This window comes from Episyrphus balteatus, chromosome 3 (genome assembly GCF_945859705.1).
Source record: "Episyrphus balteatus chromosome 3, idEpiBalt1.1, whole genome shotgun sequence".
NCBI classification, from domain to species: Eukaryota; Metazoa; Arthropoda; class Insecta; order Diptera; family Syrphidae; genus Episyrphus; species Episyrphus balteatus.
This window is the reverse complement of record NC_079136.1, coordinates 105,467,278-105,489,537: the sequence shown is the minus strand read 5'-3', so window position 1 is coordinate 105,489,537 and position 22,260 is coordinate 105,467,278. Positions and strand designations below refer to the sequence as shown.

The 22,260-nt window shown below is 34.7% G+C and overlaps 1 protein-coding gene across 4 annotated transcripts in view; it reads left to right on the top strand.

Annotated features, from left to right (window-relative positions):
* Positions 1-22,260, top strand: part of LOC129916475 (serine/threonine-protein kinase 11-interacting protein) — a 65,563-nt gene that overhangs the window by 20,796 nt on the left and 22,507 nt on the right. For 2 of the 4 annotated variants that reach the window (XM_055996460.1, XM_055996461.1), the window contains exons 2-7: positions 11,984-13,633; positions 13,693-13,813; positions 14,402-14,543; positions 21,158-21,290; positions 21,345-21,575; positions 21,727-21,795. In XM_055996460.1, the coding sequence (XP_055852435.1) occupies positions 11,984-13,633; positions 13,693-13,813; positions 14,402-14,543; positions 21,158-21,290; positions 21,345-21,575; positions 21,727-21,795 (2,346 nt within the window). The remainder of the gene's footprint in view (positions 1-11,983; positions 13,634-13,692; positions 13,814-14,401; positions 14,544-21,157; positions 21,291-21,344; positions 21,576-21,726; positions 21,796-22,260) is intronic. The other 2 variants (XM_055996463.1, XM_055996462.1) reach the window with 1 other exon arrangement.

The following is a 22,260-nucleotide window of genomic DNA, read 5'->3' as shown; positions in this document are numbered from 1 at the left end:
ACTTTAGATTTTTATATGTATACCAACATAAGCAACATGATATAAAGGTATTTTTTAGGGCTTATTCAACAAAACTCACCAACAAGTCAATCTGACCATCCCTGAAAAGTAATGCACCTTATTCATGTTGATATAACACAAATATCTTAAGTGTTGTTTTTCAATATTTTAAAATCTGCACCTTATCCTCAAACCAGGAAAATTAGGATTTGCGGACATGAGATTTTTTTTAGATTTTTGACATATGTAAAAAAGTGCGTATCAAAACGATATTTTTGTGAAAATCGATCAAGTTATTGCTTTTATGTCTATAAGAATTATAAGAAAACAATATAGGTAACAATTTTAATGAAATAGTTAATTAGGTCAGAAAATAAAGAACATTTCCATTTTATAACTTGGTTCCAAATAATTTTTGTATAAGAATACGCCTTTATTGTCAATAAAAACAACACAATTAGGTATATTAAAATTAGTATTATGTGTTATTATATCAAATTAAATTTCTTGAAAAATACAGTATTGAAAATACAGTATTTTGCCGTAAATAATTTTACAAAACAGAATTTTGCATGTCAGTATTTTGTTCATACAGTATTTTGACGTACAGAATTTTGTATTTACAGTATAAAGACGTACATAATTATGGTCTTACATTATTTTGACACAGAATTTTGTCGCATAGAATTTTGACTAGCAGAATTATGACCCGCTCCCATTTTTTGAAAATTTTCAGTTTCCAAAATAAGTGCGTCGAAAAATTTTGCTATAGTTGAACGGATATGAATTTTTTTAATGACCCAAAAGTCAAGTGGTACTGAAACATTTTTAAATAATTTAAAATGGTTATTTGTAGAAATTAGACATTATTTTTTTTTTTTGTTTGTGGAGTTTCCAATTTGATCGGTGATTGGAATAAATTCCTAACACTTTTATAAAATCCAATATTGCACTCAAAAACAAATAAATCCTCCAAAAACGAGACCTATTTAGATATCTTTTATTCATTGACAATTATTGACTTACAAAAAAAAGAAAAACAACAATTTCATTTTCGTGAAGGCGAACCTCGGCCACCCGATTAAGAGGCAACTACAAGCTCACCTAGACTAATACGACTTCTTAGGATATGAAAACTTTTATTTGTATAAACGGTTTTGAAAATATTGAATCAGGCATGATATAAAATAGCTCAAGCTGTGAAACGATTATCGTCTATTCAATTATCATTTTCAAAATTACGGAATGACCCCTTGCATTGCTAAGGATGACAAAAGGATGACAATCAGTTCATTAACTACAATGGATCACAGAAGTGGGTAGAGAACCCCGCTGATTTAGGAATAAACTTGGCCGTTACTTCTCTCCAGCTTGTTGGTAGGTAACCCCATGCGTACCTTGTTCTAAATATGTTTAGGTTTAATTAACATATTCTCCGTGAGATTTGTATGGGTCGAAGGAATTTATTGCCCATTTTATGTTTCCCTCATAGAATAGTTCCCTAGCTCTTTTCCAGTCCTCTCTGTTTGGTCTGATAAGCCTGAACTGGGGGGAAGAACTAGGTAGATCAGAGGGTATGACTACAGAATTTGGAAAGTGAGTGTCCGTGAGGATTTTTAACGTATCTGGACCATTTTCCGCACACGTACCATCTGTGTTCTTTAAGAGGTCAATATGATTAGTGTGCTCTTTAGCGAGAATTCTGTGGATGCGAGCGCTGCTTTGTATGTCAGATAGATCATTGCAGAACTTTTTCCATGATTCTCTTGTGGCTCTTCTAATATCTGTATTGTAGTTGGTTAGTGAAGTGCAGTATGAGGTCCAGTCTCTGTTGCGCTTGGCTTTGTTAAATAATTTTCTGGTAAGCGTTCTTAACTTAGAGGCTTTGCATTCCACCATGGTGTTTTGCGTGTGCCTGATTAAGTTTTCTATAGGCATGCGTTATGGTAGGCAGTGGTGATTGTTGTATTGAGACTATTGCAGCTTATTTCGAAGCTGTCAATGTCTCTGATGCTGTTTGGACAGTTTCTGATCGTTTGCCTGATTCCTAGGCAATAGTCGTCCTAGTTCGTCGCTCTCGATTGTCTGTACGTTAAGGAGGATTTTGGTTCTATACATATATCAAAAAAAATTTACCGGTGATCTGAAATTGATGTTTCAGTCGAAGCATGCCAGTTTTGAATAGTATTGCCTATGAATGGAGCGGATAGGGTGAAATCAAGGACTTGTTCCCTGATTCTGTTCATGAAAGTAGGGCTATTCCCATGGTTTAAAATTTCAAGATTATTTTTGAAAATGATTTCTAAAAGGTACTAACCCCTTTTGTTTATTTTGAAGCTGCCCCACCGTTCGCATCATAACTAATGATGATTTGCCAGCCTGTTCTGCCGCAATAGTCGATAAGATCCTGCAGTGGTGTAAAGCTGAGGTCGGCAGAATCCCCTGCCAGCGAGGCTCAGCATATGACAGCTTCTGACCTGCCCTCCGAGGTGTGCAGCTAGATGATAGCTGCTACCATGTCCTTGCTGGTGTGCTGTAGAATAGGAATGGTTGTTATAGATTTATTTATCATTATGCAAGCTCTAGGTCTACCTTCACTACTAGAATCATAAATTAGCTCACCTGATAGGCCTTTTATCTGGTATTAATGTAAGGCTCCTGGATAAAGGCTATATCGAGGTGTTCCTTAGTAAATCTGTGGCTTAGTACTGCCGAGGCAGCCTTTGCGTGTTGCAGATTTATTTAGATACACCTCAATCCCATGGTTATTGTTGATTGGGGTTACTGGCAGGAGCTCCAGCATCAGTTCCAGGTGCAGCGGTAGAATTATCCCTAGGGGTCTCATCGGTCCGAGATAAGTCTTCAGACGTCTTAGACTTCTTGGGGTTGGTAACTTCTACCGTTGACCCACTGATTACAGAAGCTTCTTTATTGGCTTCCTGTGGTGTTACAAGGCCCTTAGAGCTATCCCCCTTGTTGTTTTCTTGTGTGCTAGTGTTTTCCTGTCTTGAATTTCCTTTGATCCTAATTTGGATCTGAGAGAAGTTCAAGAACAGTTTGCACTTGGACTTCAGAATGGAGTCCTTGGATTTCTTATCGACGGGGAAAGTGAAGTGATAACCGCCACTTTTTTCTTTGATGATTCTGAGGACTCTCCAGCCTTTAGTATTTAAATCGGTGTTTTGTTTTCCAAGCCGATTTAGAAATATGTCTTTGGTGAGGTTATCGGGACATATGTAATGCAAACGTGTTGCTTGGGTATATCGTTGCCCTGAGTCACACGTAGTTTTGCGTCCTTCCATGGTTTTATTTTCTCTGCTGCAGACATGAGCCATTTCTTGGTCTCTGTGTCGTGACAGGTAGACGAGAGCCATCCGTCTCTGTCCGAGACGGCTACAAACTTTATTACTGGACAGTTTTTATCTGTTTTGTCCATTTGTCCCAGAATTGCCTTTCTAACAGTTTGGTTTCACGCTCAGTAAGTGTTTGTAATGGGTAGAGAAAGTGCATAATCGCGACCTTACATTGGGCTGTGGCATCCCGATAGGAGCCCTCTGATGTGCTTGGTCGTGATTGATCATCTTCTTTTAGAAGGTTGGATCCACTTTTGGCGGCACTACTACTGGGTTTGTCTTTACTAGTGCTTGGGCTGAATCTGGCCTTCTCGTGAGCACGATGCTTCTTAGATGCTACTCCTGTAGGGGAGTTGTCAGCTGACCATTCTCTTTTTCCTCGTTTGTTGCCTGCACTGATACGCCTGCCTTCTTATCTGCTAGTACTTTTGCGTTTCAAGCTTTTTCCCTGCACCTTGCTTCTTCAGGCTCAATGCCGTCTCTGATCTGCGCAGATATACGTTACCTCTGAGCCCCGGTGAAATACGGCCCTATTCTGCTATTCGATTCACGTGAAAGTCTAAAATAAGAAGCCTTTAAATGGGGTTAAAAATAAATTTAAACAATTTTTTTTCTTTAGAAATGCTTAGACAGATAGACCAGTGCCAATCCGGTTTTCAGAGGGCAAAAGTTGACAAAATTATTAGCAGCATAAGGGTGGTGGGAAAATTTAGGATAAATGGTGTATGAAATGATAAAAATAAATTGCCCACAAACAAATTGGGGGAAAGGGGGTGGGTGGGCGAAAAAATGGGGGGATGTCAAAAATCGTGTTTTTTACGATTTCTGTCAAAAGTAGACCTATCGAAAAAAGTTAAAAGCAAAAGTTGTAGATAGTATAAATGTCCACAACTTTTACTCAAACCATTTTTTTATATAACCTCAAAATATTGAATAAAATGCAAAAATCCAGTTTTTTTATTTTTTATTTTTATCTTTTACAAAAATGATTGGATTTTAACAAAACTTGGTCAAAAATTACAGCAAATTACTAAAAGGGAAATTGCACAAGGCATTCGATTTTTTCTGCCCTGTTCGATTTCACTAGTCAAAGAGTTTTTTTTATAGAAATCAAAATATATTTTTCTAATGGTTTTTTGTACGCTGAGCTCGAATCCGAAGTCAAAAAAAATTCTATCACATCACGTTTTTGAGATATTACCATGCAAAACATCACAAAAATAGTGTTTTGGACGTTCAAAATTCAATATCTCAAAAACTTTTCACGTTAGAGCTATTCTAATGCTAGATTCAAATTAAGAAGGTCAAAATCTATTAGAAAAGTTTAATTAAAATTCTATGGAAATTCTATGATATTACGGAATAATCGATCTTAAAAATCGTTTTCTTGTTTTTTTTTCAATTTTTCTCAATATTTTCTAAAACAAAAGTATAGTTTTTCCACACAATCTTAAATAACAGGTTTTAATCTTAATAATTGCACTCGAAACTTTTCAAAAATCAAAAATTTTTTCGGTAACTTTTTTGTTTGAAAAATAGCCTATTTTTTCGAATTAAATTCGCCAAAAATCCAAAAATTAACTTTTTGCTCAAAAAAAAATTTAAATAGATAGAAAATATAACAAGTAATTTTTGACCAAGTTTTGTAAAAATCCAACGATTTTTGTAAAAGATAAAAATAAAAAATAAAAAAATTGTATTTTTGCATTTTTTTCAATATTTTGAGGTTATACATATAAAAAATGGTTTGAGTAAAAGTTGAAGACACTTTTACGATCTACAAGTTTTGCTTTTAACTTTTTCGATAGGAGGTCTACTTTTGACAGAAATCGTAAAAAACACGATTTTTGACACCCACCCCACTTTTTCGCCCACCCACCCCCTTTCCCCCAATTTGTTTGTGGGCAATTTATTTTTCCCCTTTCATACACCACTTATCCTAAATTTTCCCACCAGCCTTATGCTGCTAATAATTTTTGTATTTCAAAAATTATTGGCATTGGTCTAAGACGGACACAACACTTTACTATTTTGTTCTGAAAACCCGTTTTTTTTGCATTCAAATTGTAATAGGTATGTTTCGTTCTAATTTCAACTTTGTAAATGTTTATACATTTTTGAAAATTGCATTAACACGGCAAGTTTTTAAAATAATAAACCTGTGTCACACCATACAAATTTTTTTCAGGGTGTTGCTCTGAAATAAAAATAAGAAGTAGAGTTTTTATAAAACATGGAACTGTTAATAAATTTGCACCAAAATTGCGTATGAAATAAAAAATATTTTGATTAATTGATTATTTCTTATTATTAGGCAATGTTTTAGTGAAAGAATTGTAAAAAAACAAAAATCAGTTATGAGCGGAGGAAGCAAAATACTGTTCCAAAGTCGGGATTTTTCAAAATTTCACAAAAACTGCATTAAATCGAAAACCGTAAGGATTTGGGATGAACATGTTACCAAATTTTGAGAGCCCTAAAGTTGGCCTATCAGCATATTTCATTTGATCCATTACTTTTGGGACACCCTGTATACCTATGATTTAAAAATGATTTACCAAATTCGAAAAGAAATGAAAACGTCAAAAAACTAAAGTTATAGAATATCCATAGTATTTTGGAACAGCAGAATTCGCAAGAATTAAACACGAATTGAAATGTGAAAGACTACTTTTTTAAAAACGCAAAGGTACGTTCTTTTTCTAACAGTAGTCAACGATCGTTGTTATGTCAAAAATTATTGTTGAAGTGTCATTGTTAGAAATCGTTGAATTTTTTACAAATCATTTTGGAACGATTTATTGTTAGAGATTATTAGACTGTCAAACCACCAGCTAAATTTCTTTTGAGAATACTTTTTTTCCATTATTATAACAAAAAATTTTGTTTTTTATTCAAAATAAATTATCTTTCATCAAAAAATTAGAGAACTCTGTTTTTATTTTCATTTTTTCCGTTTATTTCCAAAAGAAAAAAAAAATCTTTGAGTTCGTTTTGTAAACAAAACATACACTTTGACACATCAACAATCTCATGAGGGTTCAACTCACATCATGAAGGTGAGTTGGAAATAGTTACGATTTCTAATTATTTGACACTTCAAAACGAGTTTAGGAACGATGTTCATTTGTCAAATAGTTACAAATCGTAACTATTTTGTAGTTTAGGAACGACAAAAGTTAACTAGTTAACAATAGTTAACTATTGTTAGAACGCACCTCAAGTATTGCTTGAACAGGGGTGATTGTGTTTTTTTTACCTGAAAGTGCTTTTTAATGTTTTTACTTTGAAATTCTTGTAAAGTGTGGAATTATAAGTTTGGTATATTTTTACTTGCGATATACAGTGTTGGACAAAGAATTAGCACATTCATAGGAGAAAAAATTAAATTGTATTTAGAAAACTTGTTTCTATTTCCATATGTACATTTTTCTGTTAAAAACATTACTGACACATATAAGTATATTTTCCCAAAAAACAATCTTATAATTTTAATATCTGAAAGAAAAAAATTAAAAAAATACTAAAAATATCCATTTTTGTGTGGACACGCAATTAGCACATTTCAATAAAATTGCTTATTTATGATACTTAGCGTTACTAAAACTATATTTTTTTAATATTATTTGTTGGAAATCCGTTATTCTTTAAAACTGAGTTGAGTCTTCTTGGCAAGCTCTCGACTTAGGCCTCACTGCGTTGCTTAGGTATTGAATAACAAGCATTCTGTATCTCTTGCCACAAATCTGTTAAAATTTTCGGTTTTTGTTTTTCAATGCGTTCCTCAGCGTCATCCCATAAATTTTCTATCGGATTTAGATTGGGTGATTGAGCAGGCCACTTTGAAACATTTATTATATTGACCTCTAAGGCACTTTTCGCTAATTTTGAAGTGTGCTTAGGGTCATTTTCGTGCATGAAGCGCCATTAAAGCGGCGAATTTTCTTCGGCATGTGTAACGCTCTCGTGTGAAGGTTCAGGATAATATCTTTGTACAAGTTCTGATCCATTTTGGGGTTTATCTTCACTATTGGACCAGCACCGTGCCAAGAAAAGGCAGCCCACACCATCGCGTTTCCACCACCTTGCTTAACTTCTTTAATGGTGTACTTTAGATCATGTTCCTTGTTTTGTGGACGCCACAAATGTGTTTTACCGCCCGATCCAATTCGACAGAACTTGGATTCATCGCTCAGCAAGAGTTTGCTGCTAAATCAGCCTGTGCGCTGACCCGCCCAGCAATCAGTTATGCAGCAATGGCCCAAAAAGCACGAGGAGTTAAAGCTACCGCAGCAACAACAACACCAAAACCAACAAGCACCAAGAGCCATATCCAGCAGCAGCCACAACAACAGCAAGCAAGGACCCCAGCTAAAACTATCCCTGTCAAGGCAGGGCCAACGAAGACAACAAGATCAGGGTCAACCTCAACACCTCCATCGAAGAACCTCAACAACGAAGTAGAGCGCCTCTTCGGGGATAATCTCCTCACAGTGATGCAGAAAGCCCGGAGTGCCGTTCCACCCAATTATCGGCAACTAAGTGAGGGAGATAAGTCCGCGGCCTTAGCCACCTTCATATTTACCTTATGCCATTAAAGAAGCTCCGCATACTGACGTACAATGTCAATTCATTGTACAGCCTGGAAAAGAGGACATCATTTAATTTGTTCATGAAGAACAACAATCCAGACATCGCCCTCATCAGCGAAACCAACGTGACAAGGAAGAACAACATCGATATCCGGGGATACAACACATATCGGCAGGATAAAACGGAGAATCGCAGAGGGACCGCAATATTTGTTAAGAAGAATCTAAGCACCAGTGAAACCATCATCACAGGACTCCTCACCAGTGAAGCCACAGCTATCAACTTAAACACAGGGAGAGATGAATCATTGACGATTATCAGCGTTTACTTCAAGTGCAGTTCCAACGCCAGAGGCATCCATAAAGATCTGCAAACCCTCAACGGCATCCTCTCAAGAAGCACTTATGGACTCATCGGCGGTGATTTTAACGCTAGACATCAACTCTGGATGGATACGACTGTTAGCGCTGGAGGCAAAGCGATAGCCGACTGGCTAGATATCAACAGTTCTCAACACTCCCTAGTTCCAGTTTCCCAACCGAAACCAACCTACCCGAGAACACCATCAACCCTGGACTTTTTCCTTTCAACTTCAAATCTCATTCATATAGAACCAGACTTCACCTTCACCTGTTCAACAGTACCCAGCGACTCGGATCATGAAGCAGTACAGCTAATAATCAAGCTTCACCATCCCATTTACGTTATAGAACAACCAGTAGCACACTTCATTAACTACAGACGTCTAGATGTAGACAGGCTGCAGAGGGATGTCGAACAAACCGTGACACTGCCTCCACAAAACAGGAACTTGGAGAATACTGAAATTGATGCTGCTATTGACTCCCTGGAAATAGCAATCACGAGAGCACTGGACAGTCAAAAGCAACCGAAGACATCAAAAGACCGCTATCAACATCTTCCTGAACACGTGCAAAACCTGTACGCACATAGACAACGGTTAAGGAAGTGTCTCCAAAGGATTCACCAGCGGGAACTGAACACATCAAATCCAAACTACCGAACGCTGTGGAGTGAACTTCAATGCACCAATATCATGCTGCGAAACTCCATTCAGCACTTCAACAACACACAATTCCAGAAGAGACTACAGTCAATAAAGCCCGGGCCTGATGCCTTCAAGAACATCAACCGAATCGTCGGTCAGAAGTCACCAATCCCGGAAGTCATAAATACCAACAATGGAGAAGCAACGACATCGCAGGAAAAAGCAGAAGCATTTGCAGTCCACTTCGAAAGTAACTTCACACCGAACCCTTCTGTAGTCCCGGTCTTCTTAGAGGAAGTCGAAGCATCCATCCAAAGGACCTTATTACCTAACAACGATAAAGCAACATTCAGCGACTCCAATCCTGCAAGTGAACCAACTGACAGCCCAAACCTGAGTACCCCAGAAGAGATTGCCGAAATAATTAACCTATCCAAACCGAAAAAATCAGCTGGACCGGATGGTATCTCCAACTTCATCATAAAGAGGCTCCCGCAAACAGTGATAATCTTCTTAGCTATCATCCTCAACAACTGCATAAACAACTGCTACTTCCCACAGAAATGGAAAACTGCAAGAATTGTGGCGATTCCTAAGAAAGGTGCTAGGAACATCATCTCCAATTACAGGCCAATCTCTCTTCTCAACAATCTTAGTAAGCTCTTGGAAGAGCTAACACTAAGGAAGCTGAAGAAGTTCTGCAGCGATAACAACATCATCCCAGACATGCAGTTTGGTTTTCGGGAGAAGCACTCCACACTGCATCCGCTCATGAAGTTCCACCAAGACATCACCTCAGCTTTAAACAACAATCAAGTTACTGTCGCATGCTTTTTGGATGTCGAAAAAGCCTTTGACAGCGTATGGATAGATGCTCTTATTCATAAACTTCATTTACTAGGCTTTCCTTTGGCACTAATTAAAATTATTTTTTCTTTTCTCTCTTCCAGAAACTTTTTTGTGCAAGTGGAGGATCGGAAATCACCAATGAAAGTCATTAGAGCTGGAGTTGCTCAAGGATCCAAACTTGGCCCCTTCCTTTACAGCATCCTGACGTCAGACCAACCACCTGCAAGTGAGTGCGAGAACCTGCTTTACGCGGACGATTCACTCACTTACTGCAAGTCCATCTCGCCAACAATAGCTGCCAGGAAAGTCGAAGCTCACATTCGGAAACTGTATGAGTTCTACAGTAAATGGGGTATCCGAATAAACTCATCCAAGTCGGAACTACTGTGCCTTAGACGATCAGGAGGAAGAGGCAGTCGATCGGCTGGAAGCTGTAGAAGCATCACATTGACACTTCCAGATGGAACTAGGTTGCCAGCCAAACGCAACGCCAAGTACTTAGGAATCAACTTTAACGAGCTCCTCAGATTCAACAATCACTCCCGTTTGGTCCTCAAAAAAGCCAACTTTGCTTTCCATCGCCTTCACCCTCTGATGAAAAGGAGAACAGGATTGAGTCAACCAACGAAACTCTTGATCTACAAGCAGCTTCTGCGACCAGTCATTGCCTACAGCTTTCCAGTATGGTACACCATCTCCAAGACAGCCATGAAGGAACTACAAATGTTCGAGAGAAAAATACTGAGGATTTGCACTGGACTCATCTTTGACCGACAGCGGCAGAAATACTATAGCAACAAGCGACTCTACGAGGAAGCAAAAATCATACCACTGGACAAGTATCTACTGCAATCGGCGAAGGTACTGGTAGGAAATATCGCCAACCATCCCAATCAACTGATGAGAAGAATGACAGCCCAACAACGACATCCGGAACCTAAGTACCTTTGCTCTTTGGATATACTGGCTGAGAACATAATTTCAATGGACAACGAAGAAGTTAACTTTTACGCCGACACCCAGTCGGCTTACTACCGTGGCTAACGCCAACCAAACCAACCCAACTCAACCAACCCCACAACTGGACATCCGGGTCTGAACACCCCGAGGACAACCTAGTCAGCAGACTTTAAATTAAGTTTATCCATGTATAATATTTATTTATATTTTATAACTTAGTCATTGTATAAGGTTAGGCCCCCTCTGTGCCAACAAAATTTTGTATCTATCAATGAATCTTAGACATAAGTTAATTTTAAGTCAATTGTAAATAACAAGTTCAATAAAAACAAAATTGAATTGAATTGAATCAAGTTATGCATTCATTCGTACAAAAAAAAAGTTGAGATAACATTTTTCCATGACATTACTATGGTAGAGAATGCCAAAAAAGTAGGCCCCGGAATCCGTCTGTCTGTCTGTCAGTCTGTCAGTCTGTCTGTATAAGGAGCTACAGCCTAAACAGATGGACCGATTAATGTCAAACTTGGTATGTAGCATTATTTGGCGACTCTCCAGAGGAGTTTTTGGAATTATTTTTTTTTTTACAAAAAATAACGGTACTTGTCACATAACGATTTTAGTAAAGTGGAAATTGCTCAAAAACGGCTCCAACGATTTTGTTTAAAAAATTCAAATGTTAGTTTTAGGACAAGGTCTATTTTCTAATGAAAAGAATTTTGTTTGAAAATCATTATTAACTGTACCTGCCATAGAACCGTTTTTTTTTGTCAAATCCGATTATCTCCGAAACTGATTATTCGATTTCAACGAAACTTTTTTTGAAGAAGCATTTATATACGGCCCTATTCTGCTATGCGATTCACGTGAATCGAAAGATTCCCTTCCTTTATAAAATTGGCTTTAAAAAACTTCTTATTTTCGATACCAAAGTGTTGTTTCTGCCTGTTTTAGAAATTCTTAAGAAAAAAAATTGTCTAAATTTAATTTTAACCGCTTCTTAAACGTTCTTATTTTTGACTTTCACGTAAATCGAATAGCAGAATAGAGCCGATAATTTAAATATAAACCAAAAATAAAATTTCCAAAAAAAAATAATTTTTTTTTGAAAAATCAAATTTTCGAAAACGGGATATTGAATTTTTTTGAAATTTTGTTTTTAGATATATTAGTGATTTGTACAAAATGGATTGCCAATTTTATTTTAAATTAATTTCAGGTTCTTTACTTCGGGCCTTGAATGACTCCTTTACTCTTATTGCTGATTCAACGGAACTTGCCACAAAACAATCTTTCCAGGTAGTCAAACCCAATAACTCAAAATCTAATGTCTTCCGTGACTTACAATTAGTTCACGATTTTGTTCAAAAAACAATTCATCTATGCATCACTCATTATCCGGGGGATGATTACTTCGATGGCGTGATTGACCTGTCCAAATTCCGATCGCTTAAAAGACTGGAAGTACAAAGAACAAATATAAAACAAATTGTTGGCATTCAACCTTTACGTTCTCAACTACAACAATTGGTTTGTGTGCGTAGCCTTCAATCAGTTGTAGAAATAATTACTCATTGCGGTGGCGATAGATCAAACGGATTTGTATGGAATGAACTTAAAACTGCAGACTTCAGTTACAATAACTTAAATACAATTGATAGCTCTTTAGAGTTTGCACAGTACCTTCAGCATTTGAATCTTCGCCACAATCAATTAGTAAGTGTCGAAGCTATCAAATGGTTACCAAATCTAAAGACTCTCGATCTTAGTTATAATCGATTGACGATGGTACCTAACTTTCATGTAGAAACTACAAAAAGATTGCAATGCCTGAATCTAAGTAATAATTTTTTAGAAGATCTAATTGGTGTGTCAAAGCTTGATTTATTGACAGAGCTAGATCTATCCAATAATTGTTTGTTGGATCATAACGCATTGTATCCACTTAGTGCATTGGTGACTCTAAAATACCTTAATTTGTATGGAAATCCATTATATTATCACCCGAAGCATCGTTTAGCCACAGCGCAGTTCTTACACAAAGATACGTGCACTGTTAAGTTTATTCTTAATTGTGAATCGCTAACAAAGAGTGAGAAAGTATTGACGGGGACGCATCAGCATAACAATCATTGTGGATATGTCGTCAAATATATGGCAAACTCAAACAGCCGCCCCACTCCTTGTAAGGACCCATCGTTGAATCAAACACCAGCCTCAAGTGAAGGTTCGAAGAAAAATTACAAATCTTTTGCAATTGCTGACGATGAAGGAGTTGGCATGACATCATCAATCACAGAAAAATCCAAACGTGTCAAAGTGCGACAGGTTGTAATTGAATGTCCTGAACAAATAAACAACGGTACAGTTGCATTGACAGAATCTGAAAACACCACAACAAATTTGAAAATCAATAAAGATCATTTAGAGACAAAGAAGCAATTTAATATTTTACGAAATAAATACGGAGCTGGATGGCTTCAAAACGAAAATGCTCATATAGTAGATAACGTGCTGGGACTGAGTCCATCAAATACAACAACAGTCAATTCTGATACAAAAATTACACCACATCAGATTTTGTATGATTATTTAGGTGAAATAAGTTCTACTGACTTGAACGTCAACACTAATGCGATTGTAAAGAAAACAACGTATGTTAACCTATTAGAGGAAATAAGTTCAGACTCATTATCGAAAAATGCGGATGTATCTGAGTATATTTCAGCTTTTTCAAACATTTCGAATGATGTTGAAAACAAGAAACCCGTGTATTTAACTGATGAAGAACAGGAGGTAGCGGAACCATTGGATATCGCTCCTCATTTGGAAAACATCTACTACGTCAATACTGTTGATGAACTTGAACGTGAGTTTTATTAATCGTGTGTTTTCAAAGTTTTAATTGAGTAATTTTTAATGCTTTAGTTTCGGATCCGGAAACAGACGAGGAAACTTTTATTGTGTACACCTTGGAAAAAAAAGAACCTATATTGCTGACCGTTTCACCTAACTGTATTCGAGAAAAGGATGCTTCAAATCACAAGAGGTGCGTTCTTTTTCTAACAATAGTTAACTATTTTTAACTATCGTTAACTTTTGTCGTTCCTAAACTACAAAATAGTTACGATTTGTAACTATTTGACAGATGAACATCGTTCCTAAACTCGTTTTGAAGTGTCAAATAGTTACAAATCGTAACTATTTCCAACTCACCTCCATGATATGAGTTGAACGCTCATGAGATTGTTGATGTGTCAAAGTGGATGTTTTGTTTACAAAACCAACTTAAGGATTTTTTTCTTTTGGAAATAAGCGGAATAAAATGAAAATAAAAACAGAATTTTGCAATTTTATGATGCAAGAGAATTTATTTTGGCTAAAAAAACTTTATTTTTGTTATTATTATGCAAATGAAAATATTTTCAAAACAATTTTTTTTGGTGTTTGACAGTTTAACAATGTCTAACAATAAATCGTTCCTAAATGATTTGTAAACAACCCAACAATTTCTAACAATGACACATCAACAATATTTTTTGACATACCAACGATCGTTGACTACTGTTAGAAAAAGAACGCACCTAAGTAGTTTTAATAATTTCTTATTATATTTATTATTACTATTATTTTTCAGTATTATGACGAAAGCAAAATGGAGTTTAAAAATCTTAGAAAGTTGTGACCGAATTAAGTCAAATATGTTGCGTATAAATTTTGATACAGTTAAAATGGACAAAAAAGAACGAGTTTATACTATTGAAGAGCAATCATGCCAGGTATGAAAAAATTATTACAATATGATATAATTTTAAGTGAAAAAACTGGTAAAAATTGAATTAGAATATTATTCAGCCGATTGTCAATGAAAACTCCGGGGGGTCATTCCGTAATTTAGAAAATGATAATCGAATAGACGATAATCGTTTTACAGTTTGAGAATCTTTAAAGCTGTTTTAAATCATGCCTAATTCAATATTTCCGAAACCTAGCCTAGGTGAGCTAGTAGTTCAACAATATCTTAATCATATCTTATGTATTTTGTCTTCAAAAAGTTTAGTTAATCGCAAGAAAACAACAACAAATACTATACAAAATAAAGAAACTATTTTGGTATAATTGTGTTCAAAATTGTTGCAAATAAAAAAAAAAAAAAAATTGGCACTCGAATTTCTAGTCGGCTAGTAAGTATATAATATACCTACTTTTTGATATATTTTAAACCTGATTTAAATATTGTTGAACTACGTTTTAACTACGCTCAACTACGTAAAAAAAGTATCGAAAAAGAAAATGCAAAGTGTAATCGACTTAAGAGCATTGTGTTTGCACCTTGCATTTTGCTATTTAATTCAACCTGTTTCATGTTCCATTCGTTCAAATTCCATCATTCACCCATTGTATATATATTCCTATAGTACTCTCATGAAGCAGAATTTTCTGTTTTGCGTCGCCACCGCTGGGATCGTTAGTTTATTTTATATTTGAACCTTATGCAGAAATGCAGATCTACCAAAAGATGTCGCTAAAGTATTTTCTTCGATTGATAGTACTATAGAAATATATATACAATGCTTCACCAACTTAACTCAAAGTTGTCATTCACACCATTGTATATATATTTCTAGGTTCTCGTCTTAGCTTGTAGTAGTTTAAATTTCCGGAAGGGAGAGGGCGTTATTTATCGCACTTCCAGTTGGAATGATATTTGTGGTATGGGGACCTTCCAGCAAATGTCATTTCTGGGCTGGTGAAGATGTAAAGAAACGTTTTTCTTTTTTGTACTGAAAAATAGCTTTTTTGTTGTAATTACCATTGGAAAAAATCTTTGTTTACCTCTTCACCAGTGGAGGTTGACCAATGAGAAAGAAGTTCTTCTAGTTCTTTTCCACTTGGAAAAGCCCCATTCAGTTTTCCAGGAAAATTTCAATAAATGCATTCAGATATTTATTAGAGATTAAAGATAGGTTCACATTTTATTAAAGGTGCGTTCAGGTGTTGATCTTCGATGTATATCTATACAGTAGTAAAAAGGTAATCCGTGGTACTGTGTGGCAGTGAAATTTACTTCCTTTGAAAGTGAGAACCGACATTTTTTAATCAAAACAAATCAATTCTTAAGGCTTTACCACACCAACTGCGTCGCACGACAACGTTTTTTTCCGTTGAAGCCATAACTACAATGACCTTAAAAATGAAAACGTGGGAAATTTACAAAAATTAATTTTTTTTTATTTCTTTCTAGCGCTATTTGTTTTTGGAAAAATTTTTGGAAAAAACTACAAAAATAGTTTTTGAAACCAAAAAAAAAAGCTTTCTGCATCATTATTTTTAATTTTGTGGTCGGAAAAACTGTCAGAAAATGAGTTGGAAAATTTTCACTTTTTGACTTTTTGCAAAAAGTGTCCGTTGTAGTTATATCTTTGAAGACTTAACTTAACTGAAAAAGTAAGAAATTTACAAAAGTAATTTTTTTTATTTCTTTCTAGCGCTATTTGCTTTTGGAAAAAAACTACAAAAATTGTTTTTGCAACCAAAAACTAAGCTTTCTGCATATTTTTTTCAAAATTTTGCGGACGAAAAAACTATCACAAAATGAGTTTGAAAATTTTCACTTTTTGACTTTTTGCAAAAAGTGGCCATTGCAGTTATACATACCTTAAAGGCTTAAGCCTTAACTACAATGACCTTAAAAGTGAAAAAGTGGGAAATTTACAAAAGTAAAAATTTTTTATTTCTTTGTAGCGTTATTTGTTTTTGGAAAAAACTGCAAAAATTGTTTTTAAACCAAAATATAAGCTTTCTGCATCATGATTTTTAATTTTGAGGTTGGGAAAATTGTCACAAAATGATTTTAAAAGTTAGTTATACCCACAGTACACATAAAAAGGTAATATATTCCGAACTGACATTGGTCGCCAGATTGTCAAAACATGACACTTTGGCGACCAATGTCAGCTACCGAATTCTTAATTGTTTAAAATACCGACGAAAAACGCACAAAAACCGATAAACCACGCACACTACTAATTTTAAAACAATTATTTACCATTTTCCGCGATGAAACACGAAGAAAATTTGTTATTTTTCAATTTATAATATTTTTAAATGATATTTTATAAATTAAAACAAAAACAAATTTCCTGTTTACTGCGATTGAAATATAAAAATTAAAGGCCGACCTGACAGATTGGTGCCCATTTTTGACAAACAAATTTTGACAACATTCGGAATATATTACCTTATTATGTGTACTGTGAGTTATACCTACCTTTAAAGCCTTAACTACATTGGCTCAAAAAATGAAAAAGTACAAAAGTGAAACTTTTCAAACGCGTTTTTGTATGGTTTTTCGGGCTAGAAAATTAAAACAAAAAATGCGGAAAATTTATTTTTTGTATAAAAAACAATTTGTTAACTCTTTTTTACAAAAAATTACGCTAGTGAGAAAATTTTCAAACTCATTTTTTGACAGTTTTTCTTACCTTAAAATCAAAAATAATGATGCAGAAAGCTTATTTTTCGCTTTAATAAACAATTTTTGTATTTTTTTCCAAAATTTTTCCCAAAAACAAATAGCGCTAGAAAGAAATAAAAAAAAATTTAATTTTGTAAATTTCCCACTTTTTAGGTCATTGTAGATAAGGCTTTAAAGAATAAAGAAGAAGTCTTTGTTAGTTTTCCCTGAACCTCATAAGAAAAACGCTTTGTCATGCGGCATTTGGTGTGCGACAAAATATTAGGGCCTTTTATGCAAATATATGTAAACGTCTGAAAGTGAAAAGTTGGTAAAATGGTTAAGGAACTGTCAAATTCTTATGTTCTTTCAAGAGAGAAAAGGACGAAGATAGATTTCATTCGTTTCTTCATTCAGGTTTTGAGTGATTTTATATAAAAATACTGCAAAGCAAAAATGTATGGTATAACCTTTGGTGTAGGTTACCTTTTTTATAATCAAAAGTGTTTACAAAAGATTGGGCCTTAGTAATAGACTCGATTTTAATAGAATTAGATTTAAAAAAAAATTCATGGTAATAAAACAAACATCTTACTTCTAAACTTAGATAACTAAAACTTAGATAACTAAAACTTAGATAACTAAAACCATAGTACACATAAAAAGGTAATATCTTCCGAACTGACATTGGTCGCCAAGTTGTCAAAACATGACAATTTGGCGACCAATGTCAGCTACCTTAATTCTTAATAGCTTTGAATTGCCGACGAAAACCGCGAAAAAACCGAAAAACCAAACCACTAAAAGCACACTACTAATTTCCGCAACGAAACACGAAGAAAATTTGTCATTTTTCAATTTCTAATTTTTTTTAAATTATATTTTATAAATTAAAATAAAAACAAATTTCCTGTTTACTGCGATTGAAATATAAAAAAGACTTGTGGCACTCGAGGACTCTCGCGGTAAGGCTATTGCATTGCACTTTTTATCAACTTATGCAATTATAATTTGTTTACCTATCCTTCACAAATCCAATGATCATGTTTTGTATCTACCTATCAATTTATATACCTTCAACAACAAGGTCACATTTGAAAACATACATACACACAATCTCATGTCATAAACTTCTCCAGACCAAAAAAATAAGAAAACACAAAAATACTTTTTCTCTACAATCGCAACGCAACGCCTTTGCTTTACTCGTTCACAAATCACAACAAGTTGAACAAGAAACAGAAGAATGGGAAGAGAAAACAAAACAAAAGTAAAGAAAATAATAAAATACAGATAATTTTTTTTTGCTTTTGATTTATTCTGCAGACACAGCATTTATGGCCTTCTTCCTTACTCCTTTCTTTGTTGTCTGACACAATTTATATAACCCTCTCTGTCTGAACCAAAAACAATTCACTCAAACAGCGCTTGCTTGCTCTCGTTCGTCTCGATACATGGAAGCTTCGTACAAATGTACATTCGTACCATGTACACACATACCATACACGTTCGCCGTTTAATTATATGATAAATATTTCTTCAAAAGTTTAGTTAATCGCAAGAAAACAACAACAAATGCTATAAAAATAATGAAACTATTTTGGTATAATTGTGTTCAAGGGCTGGGTCGGCTAGTTTGTTTAAATACTCCGGTCTATGTTCCAACTTTGCAAAAAAATATAAAACATGAGTAAGAACTTTTAAAAAAATATGCCCAAAAATAATGTGATTATTATTGCTAATATATTTTTTTTACATCTATCAAGTTTTAGTCATTTGAAAGTGGCATTAAGTGAATGGATCATATATAAGCCACCGCACAGTGTGCAATATTGCCAATCTAGCGGAACTAAATTCGTGGTTCCAAGTACACATTTAATCTTTTTGTCTTATATTATCATGAGGAGTCTAAAAAAGTAATTTACAATTCACAAAAATCTGATTTACGATTTTTGAAAATATCGAAAATACGTTTTTGGAACAAAAAAAAAAATATTGCATGGGGGCCGCAGCTATTCACAAAAACCCTTTACGGATTCTGATAAATAGAATATTGAGCGAGGTCCTAAGCACCATTTCACGAAAGATACATGCGGATACATTTTTAAAACGTTGGACGAAGTCAGAACAAATAATTGAAATAAAGGGCCTAAGGTCTTGAAACAAAATTAAATTTTCTTCCATTTTAAGACTTAACAACACATTTTTTTTGTGGTAACATCATAATAGAATACCAAAAAATAATTAAAACAAAATGTTTGTCCAGCTAGCTTTGATAAATAATAAAATACACAACTATTAGTTTCACTCAAAAAAATCAACTAACTTTAAATATATTTTTGCTTATTTTAAACCTATGTTCATGACGCTGCAGAACGCCGCATGCAGTTTTAATTTTTTTTTTCCTTGTTAACATTTCATTGTATGGAATTTAATTTCATTATACATCAAAATATTTATATTCGGAAAACTTCGAATTTTAATGAAATATGTAAAATTGCACACTGTGCACCGTGCAGAAATGTTCCTCTCCTGTTGGTCCATATATGAGCCATCATGCAACAAGGGAACAAATTCTCTTTTTTTCTTATTAAGCTATTGCTTAATTGAAATTTAGTAACGAAAAATTATTACACCCCACACTTAGGTAATTTGCTAAACGTGTATAGTATGTGCGTATATTTATATGGTACGATTGTACGAAGCTTGCATTGATCGAGACGAGAGCAAGCAAGCAGCTGTTTGTTTGAATGGTTTGGGTTCAGACAGAGAGAGTTATTTAAATTGTGTCAGACAACAAAGAAAGGAGTAAGGAAGAAGACCATAAATGCTGTGTCTGCAGAATAAATCAAAAGCAAAAAAAATTATCTGCATTTTATTATTTTCTTTACTTTTGTTTTGTTTTCTCTTCCCATTCTTCTGTTTCTTGTTCAAATTGTTGTGATTTGTGAACGAGTAAAGCAAAGGCGTTGCGTTGCGATTGTAGAGAAAAAGTATTTTTGTGTTTTCTTATATTTTTGGTCTGGAGAAGTTTATGACATGAGATTGTGTGTATGCATGTTTTCAAATGTGACTTTGTTGTTGAAGGTATATAAATTGGTAGGTAGATACAAAACATGATCATTGGTTTTGTGTAGGGTAGGTAAACAAATTATAATTGCATAAGTTGATAAAAAGTGCAATGCAATAGCCTTACCGCGGCAGTCCTCGAGTGCCACAAGTCTTTTTTACGTTTACGTGCGGAATGTTATAAATTTAATTTAAAATGGATGAAAAGGCCTTTTAATCCATTTTATTGAGACTCATACAGTTCCAGCGCTTAGTTTTTACGTATAATTAATTTAATTAAATTTTTTTTTGTTCGTTTTCTGCTCAATGAGCCAAATATGACCCAAACCGGAAGAACATAGACCTCACATTGTTTTTAGATTCGCACCTAGCTGGGAACTAACTCCACTTTATTAAAGTTAATTTCGTTCGCATTGAGTGGGAACTAACTCTCAGTGGACTAAGTTCCGTTGTACTTTATTGCCTGCACCGAGAAATCCTATGCTAATTTTGGGCAAACGCACCATCCAGGGGTGCCAGCACGTAACTTGGCTCCTTCGAGTTAATTCGATAAAATCGAGCAGTGGGAGCACCTATTTTGGATCATTTGAGGATTTTCCACTAAAAACCTTCGATTGAACCAAATTACTTGCTCCCGATACTCGATTGTAAAGACCATACTCGATTGTATCAAGTTACGTGGTGGGACCTCATATTTGCAAAAAAAAATTGCATGTGGGAGTGCCAACTATAACTACCTCTACTCCAAAAATTTGCTGTCGGTGCTTAGGCCATTATCTTCTTTTGACCTTAAAAAGGCGTTACGAGTTTTTCAACTTAATGATTTTTAATCTTTATATGTAATAATCAACTTAACTTAACTTATAGGAACTTGAAAAAAAACTGCGAGCAATCTTATCAAAGCGAAATCTCTTTGAGATGAACCAGAAAGTCTACAGATGCATAAACTGTAATTGTCAATTTTCGAAAGAAAACTCACTAAATAATCATCGGAAGCAAGGTAAACTCAAACTTTTTCTTTTGCTATCTTCTTGTTTGAAAACAAAAATTCTAGGTGTGTTCTGTCCCGATTGCAAGAGTACATTTGTTACTGAAATTCACAACTTACCTCCATCGCTAAATAAGACTTCGACTACAACTCCAAAATTTGTCCAAGAAATAGCTGTTGAAGTTATCAATATGGAAATTAAAAAAAAAGAGTCGCCAATGTTCTCGATATCATCAACACATGAAGAGAAACGTGATTCAATGGGCGAACCTGATAACAGTATGCACGGAAGCGATGGTAATACTATATATTTTTGTTTCTTCTCCGCGGATATACTTCGTTTTAAAGTGCACTACTAATAGTGGAAGTGGATATATGTTTTGCTGTTTGTTTTTCATACTAATTCTTTTTTTTATTTTTGTTTTCTCCGCATGCGTATGTCTCACAGCTAGAGGACCATCAAGGCTTACTGCTAATAACAAATTCAGTAGGAGTTTGATGCAATCCTTACAACAAAGTTAATATCTTCAAAATATTTTCACTTATACACTGCGCGTCACTTGAATAGAAACAGCATTTTTTCTTTAGAAAATAGCGATTGGCGCTTTGGTGAGGTAACTAAGTAGATTTTTGGTTTTGCATTTTCAAAGAGGAACTTTTAACAAACAATGTTGTAAAAACAAAAAACCGAAAACAGAAACCGTGTGGCTACTAGTTGCGTTTTTTCGCATTACTTCGCAAAAAACAGTGTTTTTTTTTGCGTCACTTGAATAGAAACAAGCTCTTAAATTAGATAAAAATGATGAAAATCATGGACAACACTAATTTTAGTAAAGCAGTATTAAACTTAGACATTATTTGCACATAATAACCAATTATGGGCTACGAGCTACCAATAGGCACCACAGAAAATGCATAAATAGAATTTAACATTAAAAATGCACTTGTACTGTACACAACCGTGGACCTAATTGGAGAAATT